We start from the raw sequence: 12,816 nt of genomic DNA, 5'->3' as shown, positions 1-12,816 counted from the left end.
AATTTCAGTCTGTTGAGTTTCGGTAATCCCAATGAGTAAAAAACCATCACTTTCTAGGTTGGGGTTTTTAACTAAGTTTCTATATTTCTGTAACTTAAACTCATAATTATTTGCTGTGCAAGTTTTGGCTGCCCCTGTGAGTTTTCAGTTCAGGCAAGTTATGTATTTATCACAAAAGGTTATTACTTAACTTAAAGACAATAAAATAACTGATAAATTTCAAATGACTAAGTTTTTTGGGAAACCAGCTTATATGTTTTTCTTAAATGACATTGAGAAATATCACAGAAATTATGATACTTCTGAATTAGGAGTTCACATGCTTTATTCCAGTGTAGTGTGACAACGTCAGTACATTAACCTATGTTGACTCACAGTACCTGTGACAGTTCAATATATGGTGATTAAAATTTGTCCTCTATTTTATATATCATTAAATGATTGCTGTGCTATGTTCCCTGGTAGTTGGATTGAATTTTCTGTGGTTCGTTTTTGACTTGATTTGGATTCTTTTCACTGAAATAATTAGATGTATTTATATAGGAGTTATATTTTATTTTTTAAATTTTTTTCTTAATTTATTTTGATTTATCAATAATCACTTCCATATGCTTTTGAGTTTAAAATTTTTCTCCCCCTTCCTCCCCACCACCCTCCCCAGGATGGTGCACAATTTGATATAGGCTATACATTTACATTCATATTAAACATATTTTCACGTTAGTGATGTTGTAAGTAGAAATTAAAACCAATAGGAGGAACCATTAGAAAGAGGAAACAAAACTCAACAGAAGAGAAAAAAAAACAACAGTTCAGCTTCCATAGTTCATTCTTTGAGTGTGGATAGCATTTTCTATCACAAGGCCTCTGGAGATGTCTTAGATCCTTGTATTGCCAGGAAGGGTTAAGTTTATCAATATTAGTCATCACACAACATGGCTGTTATTGTGTACAACATTCTCTTGATTCTGCTCACTTCACTCAGCATCAGACCATACAAGTCTTTCCAGGTTTTTCTGAAGTCAGCCTGTTCATCATTTCTTCTAGCACAATAGTATTCCATCACATTCATATACCACAACTTGCTCAGCCATTCCCCAATTGATGGGCATCCTCTCAATTTCCAATTCTTTGCCACCACAAAAAGAGCTGCTATGAATATTTTTGTACATGTAGGTCCTTTTCCCATTTGTGTGATCTCTTTAGGATATAGCCCTAAAAGTGCTATTGCTGGGTCAAAGGGTATGCACATTTTTATAGCTCTTTGGGCATAGTTCCAAATTGTAGGAGTTATATTTTGAAACATCCCTTAATTTTCGCTATTGCTTTGTACCCTCCTTGAGAGAAGGTCTTGTGTCACAGTTTGGAAAACTGTTCTGAGGCTCTTATTAATCAGGCTTTTCTCTTTTTTTTTCTTTTCTTTTGGACAGCTGGAGTGTTCAGAAGAATTGGGTGATCTAGTAAAATCTGTGGACCCTACATTGGCACTTAGTGTGTACCTAAGGGCTAATGTTCCAAATAAAGTTATCCAGTGCTTTGCAGAAACAGGCCAAGTACAGAAGATTGTACTGTATGCCAAAAAAGTAAGTTCAACGAAATTCAATTCATTCTCTTTGTCATAGGTTCATATAATTTTGGCTCTCAGTGAAAATGAAGTGACATATGTTGAATTAGCTTTAACAAAGTGAGAAGATTCCAGTTCTGAAATTTTTAAAACACATTTAATAATTCACTTTGTGATACCTTAAAACTTAAAAAGCACTTTCTACATTGGAGTAAAGAGTGCAGTATTATTACCATTTTATATTAGAGATTGAGGCTAAGTGATGAGTTCAGTGCTGCATAGCTGAGAATTTGTCTGAACATGAGCCTGTTGTTTTTTCTGCTTAACCAGAGGAAGTACAGTGGACTTTTTTGGCTTGGAATGATGGCCATGGGGTCCACCTTCCTTCTTCTAGAGATGAAGGCCCAGAGAAGTGAGGTGACTTATTCTGAGTTGTTCAGATCCTCTGACTAATATTAATGCTGATCTTGCAAAAATGAGTTCTCTCTCTTTCATTCTTTCCCTCCCCAAAATTGTTTTTCTTGCTCTCTCAGTCTTCTCTTTGTTTTATCATGTCCTATTTTCTCTTATCCCCTTCCCCTCCTAATTCCCTATTGAATAAGTTACATTTCTGTAAACAGCTGAGTGAGAGAGAGAGCGTGTGTGTGTGTGTGTGGGGGGTGTGTATATATTTCCTTCCCCCCGTGAACTAATTCTGATAAGATTGAGGTTCAATCATTATCCATATCCGCCCTCCCCACACTTCCCTAATTTTTCCATTCATGTCTAAAGCTCTTCCTTGTGTTCCTCTTTTATGTGAGAGAAAATTTTCCACATTCTACCTCTTCTTTCCTCTTTCTCCTAGTACATCTCTCTTTCTCAGTCCTTCATTTTTTGAGATCATTCCAACATAATCGACTCACGTCCATGCCCTCTGTCTGTAAACTCCTTTTAACTGCCGTAATGATGATAAAGTTCTTAGGAGTTACATGTGTCATCTTCCCAAGTAGGAATGTAAACAGTTTAATTTGAGTCTCTTATGATTACTCTTTCATGTTTACTTTTTTATTCTTCTCTTGAGTCTTCTGTTTGAATGTCATATTTACTATTCAGCTCTGGTCTTTTCATCAGGAGTGCTTGAACGTCCTTTATTTCATTAAATATCCAAACCCTGAAGGATTACACTCAGTTTTGCTGGATAGTTATTTTTGGTTGTAATCCTAGCTCCTTTGCCTTCTGGAATAGCATATTCTAAGCCCGCCATTCCTTTAATGTGGAAACTGCTAAATCTTGTGTGATCTTGACTGTGACTCCGTATTTGAATTGTTTCATTCTGGCTCCTTGAAGTATTTACTGTTTGACCTGGGAGCTCTGGAATTTTGCTGTAATATTCTTGAAACTTTTCATTATGGGGCCTCTTTGCAGAGGTGATCAATGGATTCTTTCAGTATCTATTTTTCCTTTGGGTCTGGGATATCTGAGCAATTGTCCTTGATAATTTCTTTCTTTTCTTTTTTTTTTTTTTTTGGTGAGGCAGTTGGGGTTAAGTGACTTGCCCAGAGTCACACAGCTAGTAAGTGTCATGTGTCTGAGACCGTCCTTGATAATTTCTTGAACTATGTCTAGGCTTTTTTTTCCCCCTCTTTTTTGATCATGGCTTTCAGATAGTCCAATAATTCTTAAATTATTTTTCCTTGATCTATTTTCCAGATAAGTTTTTTTTCCTAATGAGATATTTCACAGTTTTTTTCATTCTTTTGACTTTGTTTTATTGTTTCTTGATATCTTATGGAGTCATTAAATTCCCCTTGCCCAATTCTAATTTTTTTTTTTTTAATTTTTTTTATTTTTAGACAATTGGGGTTAAGTGACCTGCCCAGGGTCACACAGCTAGTTAAGTGTCAGGTGTTTGGTCTGAGGCTGGATTTGAATTCAGGGCCAGTGCTCTATCCACTGTGCCACCTAGCTACCCCCCCCCCCAATTCTAATTTTTAAGGAATTATTATTAGTATTTTGGTGAGGGAACTAGAGTTAAATGACTTGCCCAAGGTCACAGAACTAGGAAGTATCAAGTATTGGAGGCCGGATTTGAACTGGAGTCCTCCCGACTGCAGGGCCGGCGCCATCTAGCCACCCCAGAAATTATTTACTTCAATGAGTTTTTGTACCTCCTTTTCCATTTGACCTATTCTGCTTTTTAAGGAGTTCTTCTATTTAGTGGATTTTTGTGCCCATTTTAACATTTGGTCTTCTGTTTTTTAAGGTGTCATTTTCTTCAGTATTTCTTTGTGTCTCTTACCAGTTCTCTTTTCATAATTTTCTTGTATCATTCTCATTTCTTTCCCCAATTTTTCCTCTACCACTTTTATCTCTTTCATTAACTCTTTGAGGAATTCTTGTTCAGTTAGGGTCCAGTTAGCATTTTTTTGGCATCTATTTTCACATTATTGTCTTCTGAGTTTAAGTCTTGGTCTTTCTGCCACCAGAGTAGTAGCTTTTTAAGATCAAATTCTTTTTTGTGGTTTGCTCATTTTTCCAGCCTATTTCTTGACTTTGAACTTTATGTTAAAGTTAAGTTAAAGCTGCTCACCTGGGGTTGGGGAGGCGCTGTCCCCAAGCTCCCTGCTTTCTTGGGCTGCTGTTTTCAGAGTCAGTTTAGGGACTTTGCAAGTTTTTGGCACTTCCAAGGTGGTGTGATTCTGGGAGAGTTTTATGGTTGCTGCTCTCCTGTTCTTCACTCTTGTGTTTACCCAGGAAGGGGTCCCTTATCCCCTGCAGCCACAAGCACTTCTCTTTTTTTTTTTGTGAACTGTGACCAGGGCCCCTGCTCCCTTGTAACTGATAACCGGTGCTCCTTCACACCCTGGAACTATGACCTAACACTGTGTATGTGTAGTAGTGTTGCCAATCAGCACCAGCTATACCCGGTGCCAACAAAGGGTCCCCTGTAATCTCTTTGTGATCAGTTGTCTGATCCTTTTTTAAGTTATTTGCAGAAGAATGTTGGGAGAGTTTAGCTGAGTGGCTGCCCTAATCCGCCATCTTGGCTGCACCTCCAGTGAGTTCTTATTATATAGCAAAGCAGATAATGCTTCTACCTCGAAAATAAGACTTTTTTTTGACTTCTACTTTTGAACTGTTTTTGTAGGTTGGTTATACTCCAGACTGGATCTTTCTGTTGAGAAATGTAATGAGGATCAGCCCAGATCAAGGTCAACAGTTTGCTCAAATGTTGGTTCAAGATGAAGAGCCACTTGCTGATATAACACAGGTAAATGTGTTCAGATATCTGCTTGTTTCTTTGATTTAAATGCATGAAAGAGGGTAGCTGGCTTATAACTAAACTTTGGAAAGACAAAACACTTGAAGAAATGGTGGCATTTTATTTATGCATGGACTCTTCCTGCTTAAAACATTTAATGCTTAGTTTTTTGAAAAACAGCTTTGGTAACAAGTGTTATAGACCATAATTAGATTCAGTAGTTATGAAATTATAGTGGTCTAAATGACTTATAAATATTATTCTTTTCTTTAAAAATGGCTCTTGAATCTGTGAAACCAGGTTTTTGTTCTCATGTTTACATGTAGCAATATCCTCAAGCTCTTTTTCTCTCTTTCATAGATTGTTGACGTGTTTATGGAATACAACTTAATCCAGCAGTGCACTGCATTTTTACTTGATGCTTTGAAAAATAATCGCCCATCTGAGGGTCCCCTGCAAACACGGTTGCTTGAGATGAACCTTATGCATGCCCCTCAAGTATGTTCTTTTCTTGTGCTTTTAATGATGTTTCAAGTATCTCCTTGTTCTAGGTGGAGGATAGATTGGAGAGGGAGAAATACTTGAAGTAGTGAGTTCAATTAAAAGGCTCTTGGAATCCAAACAAGAGGTGATGAGGAACTGAACTAGGGTAGTAGCTGTGTGAGTAGAGAAGGGGACAATGCAAGAAATATCGTGGGGATAGAAATGGTAAGATTTGGACAACGGCTAATTTCATAGCTTGAGAGGGAAGAATAAAGGATGACACCAGAGTGGAAGGATGTTGGTACCCTTGTCAGACTTAGGGATATTTAAAAGGGAAGAAGGTTGGAGTAGGGAGATCAGATCACTTTATACTTTTTGAATTTGAAGTGTCCATGAAACATAACAGTTGGTGATTTTTGGACTGGGATTGATTGACATAGATTTGGGAGTGAGAGAAATGATTATATCTTTCATACATTAATAACTAATTATTGAATTAGGACCAAGGTTTTTCCTCTTTTCTGCTTCCTTATTCAGAGATCAATCAGTATGGGAAATCTTGGGCAGAGACTTACCCAAACTAAGATCTAATCAAAGACAGAAAAGAAATTCTAAGGTGGATGAGTGGATTCCTGCTCATTGTTTACTTGGAGGGGTCTGGGGAAATGTGGATTCTCCCTTTTGTCAGACAGGTGATATGAAAATCGATAAATCTCTTTGACCAAGATTTGGGTGCTCAATGTCACGTACCCCAAGATCCTCATTGGAATAAGCCCACCTCTCATTATAATACTCATTCTCTTCTTAATTGTTAACCAGTTAGTTGATTGTTTCCCTCAGGAGCACCCAGTCTTTCAAGGGCATATAAACTGTGAGCCACTGCCATGATTTGTCTTTGGCATTTGATAGTGTCATAGACCCATTTTATTGGTAATATGCTAGCATTATTAATAAAATGCTTAATTACCCAGAAATTATGGCTCTCGAACTGCTTAAGCATCACAGCAGTTATGTGGAAAGAGATAATTGAAATCATGGGAGCTGTTGGTGATCATCAAGTAAGGAGGGTCCTGGGCAGAGCCTTAAGGCACATCCACACTTCTGGGTTGGGATTTGGATAATGAGTCAGCAAAAGTGAATGAGAAGGAATAATCAGACAGGTACCAGAATCAAGGGGAAGTAATGGCATGAAAATCCAGAGATAAGGGAATCCTCAGGTAGAAAAGGTTGTCAACCGTAGCATGCTGTAGAAAAGTCATGAAGGGGAAGCATAGAAAAAAAAAACTTGGGATTTATCAGTTAAGAGATAGTTGCTAACTTTGGGTAGAGCCATTTCAGTTGAGTGAGGTTGGAAGTAGATTGCAAAGTTGAAAGTAGACGATGTAGAAGCAAGAGTAGGCAAGTTTTCCTGCACGTTTGGTAGAGGAAGGGAGGAGAGGTATAGGATGTTGGTTTGAGGGAATATAGAGTCTAGTGAAGATTTTTAAAGACTTGGGTATATTTGTAGGCAGCAGGGGAACTCGTATATAGAGAGGAGTTGGACATTAGAGAGATGGAAGGGATCATTGAAAAGAAATAGGGGAATAGGTATATGTGAGGGGTTAATCTTGATGAGAAAGGCAAGCTCATCAGACTGGAATTAATGGAGAGAGTTTTGTCCAGGGGTTTTTGAAATGTAGTGAACTAGGGCAAGAGCTCATTGCAAATGGGCTCCATATTTTCATTCAAGAGGTAAAGTCCTCAGTGGAAAAGCCCCATAAGGAGTTAGAATAGAAAATTTGTTAGGAGTAGGAAGGAAGAAAAAAATGAATTTATTTAGTGCCAGGTAAGCACTGGAGATGACAAATACAAGCAAAAAAGAAAGACAGTCTCTGTCTTAAGGTGCTTACAGTCCATTGAGGGGAAAACTATATATACAAGAGACCTGTAAAGGGGCAGGGAAGGGCCAAATGAACTTAGGTGGAGAAAAGGATGGTGTTAGAGTTAAGGAGGAGGGTAATTAAGGCCAGCCTTTCCAAAATGGAGGCTCCAAGAGGAACTCCCCAGTGGGATAATGGGACAGACTTTACAGAGTGATATCCAATGATAGCCTTGCTGCAGTGAGGGCTCAGTTGAGATGAGATAACACATTTGTAGTTGAACCAGTCAGATTCTTTGTATGCCTTCTTCCCGCTCTGCTGTGCAGCATATGAATAGGAATAGAAGAATTGGATGGTAGGAATAATCTAGGGTTGGGGGCACTGACATTAGGACAGGGGATTTAGGAAGAGAAGACAATGTGGAATTTACAATGGGGTCAAGATAGAGAAGGAAGCTGGAACAGGGTGGCCTAGGAGAGTACTTAGTAATAGTATAGATTTTTACCCCCTCCCCATAGAAGTAATGGGAGAAAGGAAATGACCTGTGATTTCATACTTGTAGGGAACTACTAGGTGGAGAATTTACATGTACTAATGTGGTTTAGCAACTTACACCATTAAGGAGAGATGCCTGGAGCACAAAGAGGTCAGATGATTTGCTCAGGGGCACAGAGCTACTATATGTCAAAGGTGGGACTTGAACCCTGGTTCTTCTGTCTTTAAGACTGGTCTGTATCTGATATGCCACACTGCTTCTCAAAGAAGAATCTAGCTCCTTTGGTACATGTTTGTCATTCAAATCTTTACACCAACTGTCCTGTTTTTTAGATTTCTTATATGCTTTTATTTTAGCAAGTCACTAATGAGTGGTCAACATTTAATAAATATGCTTTTATATTATATAGTAATATATGGTTTACAAATACCTTCACAGTGATCCTGGGTTAGAATTAGTAATATTAAAAGAAAAAATTTAACTGTTCTTTGTATATTGTTCTAGGTTGCAGATGCTATTTTAGGGAACCAGATGTTTACACATTACGACCGGGCTCATATCGCTCAACTCTGTGAAAAGGCTGGCCTATTACAGCGTGCACTGGAGCATTTCACTGATCTGTATGATATTAAGCGTGCAGTTGTTCACACCCATCTTCTGAACCCTGAGGTATGTCTCACGTATACCTCCTATCATTTTAATTTTACTTAAGGTGTGTGATCTCATTGAATTTTTTTGTTGTCTCCAAGGATACACTATTAACTTTCATCCATGTCCTCCCCATGGACATGGTAGTTCTTAACTGATATTATTTAAAATATAATATATTTATTGATGGTTGTGCTGATAGCACAGTATCTTTCTGCTAGCCTGACCCTTAGCATGATCTTTTATCATCATTTTGTCTTCTAGTGGTTAGTTAATTACTTTGGTTCCTTATCTGTGGAAGATTCCCTGGAGTGCCTCAGGGCTATGCTTTCTGCCAATATTCGCCAAAACCTGCAGATTTGTGTCCAGGTGGCTTCCAAGTATCATGAACAGCTCTCAACTCAGTCCCTGATTGAACTATTTGAATCCTTTAAGAGTTTTGAAGGTAAAGTTTAAGAATTCTGCACTATGTAATAAAAAACAAACCATAGGAACACACATTTTTTTTGTGTGTGTGTAACGGACAGGTAATGGTTTAGATAGAAAATTCAGGAAGAGCTATGAAACTTAGACCTAAAACCAGTTTCATCACCACTATTCATCTTGTAGTTGGTATTGCAACAGACTTGAGGCATTAATAGTCTTGACTTCTATGTTTCTTGCCAAAAACTGAAGTGAAGATTATGTGCAAAGTAGGAACTGCAACTTCAAATGACCATCTCTGCCCTTGAAACACTTAAAACCTACAGAGAGGACATGAGATGTATGCAGGCTGTAATGCACGTTTAGGGTAAGGTCAAGATCTAGATCAAGTAGTCTTGTAAGTTTCAAGGACAAATGTCACATCTGTCTAGGAGGTGGAGGGGAAATCAGGATAAGCTGTGTGGAAGAGATGGCATCTGAGTTTGGTCTCAAAACAGAGGAAATATTTAAGTGTGACCAGAAAAAATCCTTTTTAAGGTGTAAAAGTGGATGGAGGCAAATCAGGTTTGGGGAATGGCCATTATTCTAGTTTGATTATAATATAGACTATTTGGAAGGAAGTTGGTATGGAATAAGAGGATTCAGGTTTTAGAGGGCCTTGAAAGGCAGGATATCATATCCTTTAGGTAACAGGGAGCCACTGAAGGCTTTTTTTTTTTTTTTTTAAACAATATATGTGATTTATGTTAGGAAGATAATTTTGCTAGTTATACAGAGGAACAGAGGATGGAGGTAGGGAGACCAGTTAGGAGCCTATTAGAGTTGTCTTGATGATAAATGATTAACATAATAAAAAAATTTGCTAATTTTAAAGGGATTATGGTGGTAGAATTGACAAGACTTGGCAACTGAACAGAGACTTGGAAGTATGTGGAAGGATAGAGAAGAAAGCATAAAAAATAATTTTAAGACTTGGTGAAATGATGGTACAATAAATAAATAGAAAAGGAGGAAGGGCAGGTTTTGGAGGGAAAGATTATTTGTTTTTGGACATGTGCATCATTAGAAACTTATAAGTATTCTTAACTACTGGAACTTGATGATTAATGAGATGCTATCCTAATATTTAGTAATTAAACTACTATTTCCCAAATGGCATGCCATTTTGATAAAGCCCTCTAAGAAATTTAATCAGGGATGGTTAGGTGGTGCAGTGGATAGAGCACTGGCCCTAAAGTCAGGAAGACCCGAGTTCAAATCTGGCCTCAGACCAAACACTTGACACTTGATAGCTGTGTGACCCTGGGCAAGTCACTTAACCCCAATTGCAAAAAAAAAAAAAAAAAAAACAAAAACAAAAAAAAGAAATTTAATAAAAAATTTTCTCCTCAATTATTAAAAGAATAGAGCTTCTAGGTGTTTTTTTTTTTTTTAAGATACCAAATGTAAGGTTTCCAGACTTGAAAACTTGAAAAATGTTCTAAAGTAGATGATAAAGGATTTCAGAATCTGAAAGTAATTGCATTTTTTACTTACTTGGCTCTTGTTAGGATTTTATTGTCTACCATAATGTGAAAGTAAGTTAGAGGAACCTTGTAAGACTTGTATGGACTGATGCTGAGTGAAGTGAGCAGAACCAGGAGAACATTGTACGCAGTAACAGCCATGTTGTGCGATGATTATCTCTGATAGACTTAGCTCCTCTCAGCAATGCAAGGAACTAAGGCATCTCCAAAATCTTAATGGTGGAAAATGCTATCCACATCCAGAGAAAGAACTATGAAGTTTGAATGCATATCGAAGCATACTATTTGCTTTTTTATTGGGGAGGCGGGTTCTTCTTGTGGTTCCTCCTGCGAGTTCTAATTCTTCTTTACTAATGTGAAAATATGTTTAACAGGAATGTGTATGTAGATGCTAGATGAGATTACACGCTGTCTTGGGGAAGGAAGGGGGGAGGGAGGGAGAGAAAACTTAAAACTCAAAAGCTTATGGATGTGATTGTTGAAAACCAAAAGAAAAAATTAATTAAAAAAAGAAAGTAAGAGGAATAAGAAATTAATTAGATAAATACTTTTCTATTATTAAATGATCAGAGTTTGTCTAAATGGAGTTTTGAATAAGGCATTCTGCAGGTACAAATGCTCAAATCATAATCTACTTTGTGTTACTAGATTAATCACTCTTCATTAAGCTTGTAAAACAATTGGTCTTATGGGAGGTCTGTATGTTTAGGGTACTTGGTCAGATGATTTCTTTTGTGCTGTCTCTGAGCAGTTCTAATGCTAGCCACAAATGTACATACTTCTGTTGCATCAGGGAGCTGACTTCCCATGCAGATCATCATGTTTTTCTAGTAGATAGATGGTATTTGAGAGTTGCTGGAGCTTGAAAATTCATCATTTTGCCACCATACTGGTAGTAAACCACATTGGATTTAGCTAGGCTATGCTAAGAGAAATAGCGAGTACTCAGACCTTTCTAGCTTGCATTACCTGTCAGAGCTAATACTCTACTGGTTCATTATTAGAGCCTAATGTTACCTCTATATCATGATGAGGCATTTATATAGTTCCTTGGAGTAAGAGTCTCAAACTCTTTCAGCTCAGTTCTTTAAAGCTTCTTCTGGTAATCATCTTTATCACTTTCGTCTGAATCTAAGGATTTCTTTTCCTTTTTGGTTTCACCAGCTGCCCCATCACCAAGTTCTTCACTTTTGTACTTTTCCTCCACTCAGAAATTCTGGCTTAGTATAACAATTAAATATGGAAATTTCAAAAAGTCTCTCCTTCACAGATTAGATTTTTTGAATCTTAATTCTAAATTAATTTTTTCATGTGTAGTTATTGTTTAATGAAGGTTATGTGTTGTGTGTATGACAATGTATGATTTCTTAACTAGAGGGAATCATGAGTCTTAATTTTTACTTTTTTTAAAGGACTTTTTTATTTCCTGGGATCCATTGTCAACTTCAGTCAAGACCCAGATGTGCACTTTAAATATATTCAGGCAGCCTGTAAGACTGGGCAGATCAAAGAGGTAGAGAGAATCTGCCGAGAGAGCAACTGCTATGATCCCGAGCGTGTCAAGAACTTTCTCAAGGTAAGTTTTTCCAAATATAGTTAAGTCTACAGATAATTGATTATCTCGTGCAAAATCAGTAATGCTAGGAGATTTTTAAATGATTGTTTTGCCCCTAACCCTACATAATTGAATATTGAAAGCATTTCTTCCAAGTTAAATAAACCTCTAATTTCCCCTCAGAGGAGGAAACTAGTAAGAAATAGATCATTAGATCTTAGAGATTTTTTACTATGATAATCCATAGCTTCATCTCAGGAGTTATTTAGGTCCTTTAAAAGAAGGCTAGATTTTGTAGCTTTGCTTCCTCAAGTGTCATGATACTGTACTTTAAAATTGTAAACTCAACTTGTCTATGATACTGTTAGAAAGGGTCTTCATAGCAAGCAGGGATTGACACTAGTGTCTCCAGGCTATGATTATTTGGCTGTGCCATTGAAGGTATAAGGTTTTCAACTTGTAAACTAAGTATCGTATTCAGACATGGCAACTAGGTCTTGAGTAATTAGCAGAATAGAAGCTACAAATTAACCTCAAGATGCCAACTACTTTGTTACATGATAAATACTAAGCTTCAGAGAAATGATAGCTATTGTGTGGGTCTTTGTTGAAATGATGCTTTTTAGGGAAAAAAATTTGAACTTTAGCTTCTTTCAATACAAGACAACTTAAGCTAGTCAAAGTTTAACTTGAACTTCATTTCACTCAACAAAGTGATTGTTTGGTAGGAGAAGAATTAAAATGGGATATGCTGTTAAAAAGACTTTAATCTCCACATACAAACTAACTGTAGAACTATTAGCACACAAACAAATTTATTTTTCTTCTTCTAATTTTTAATTTTAAAAGAGTGGCCCAGGTAGTTTTACAAAAAGCTTCTTATAACTTGTCCTTCAGAAGAATCTTAAGTTAGAACTATAACTGAAGGCTCCTATCTTATCAGGTAAATTGACAGAGGGTAGTATATAACCTATAATAAACTCTTCTTTCACCCACAGTGTTTCTTAGAGTTTGCCAGTCC

General features: G+C 37.1%; 1 protein-coding gene across 1 annotated transcript in view; it reads left to right on the top strand.

The window, feature by feature from the left end:
• The window catches only part of CLTC (clathrin heavy chain), a 75,607-nt gene that overhangs the window by 40,389 nt on the left and 22,402 nt on the right, over positions 1 to 12,816 (top strand). The window contains exons 9-14 of the mRNA XM_027870292.1: positions 1,431 to 1,583; positions 4,692 to 4,814; positions 5,166 to 5,303; positions 8,148 to 8,312; positions 8,556 to 8,736; positions 11,653 to 11,816. Of these exons, the coding sequence (XP_027726093.1) occupies positions 1,431 to 1,583; positions 4,692 to 4,814; positions 5,166 to 5,303; positions 8,148 to 8,312; positions 8,556 to 8,736; positions 11,653 to 11,816 (924 nt within the window). The remainder of the gene's footprint in view (positions 1 to 1,430; positions 1,584 to 4,691; positions 4,815 to 5,165; positions 5,304 to 8,147; positions 8,313 to 8,555; positions 8,737 to 11,652; positions 11,817 to 12,816) is intronic.

This window comes from Vombatus ursinus, unplaced genomic scaffold (genome assembly GCF_900497805.2).
Source record: "Vombatus ursinus unplaced genomic scaffold, bare-nosed wombat genome assembly UNPS02014797.1, whole genome shotgun sequence".
NCBI classification, from domain to species: domain Eukaryota; kingdom Metazoa; phylum Chordata; class Mammalia; order Diprotodontia; family Vombatidae; genus Vombatus; species Vombatus ursinus.
The sequence above is the reverse complement of the archived record's forward strand: the minus strand, read 5'-3'. Positions and strand labels throughout refer to the sequence as shown.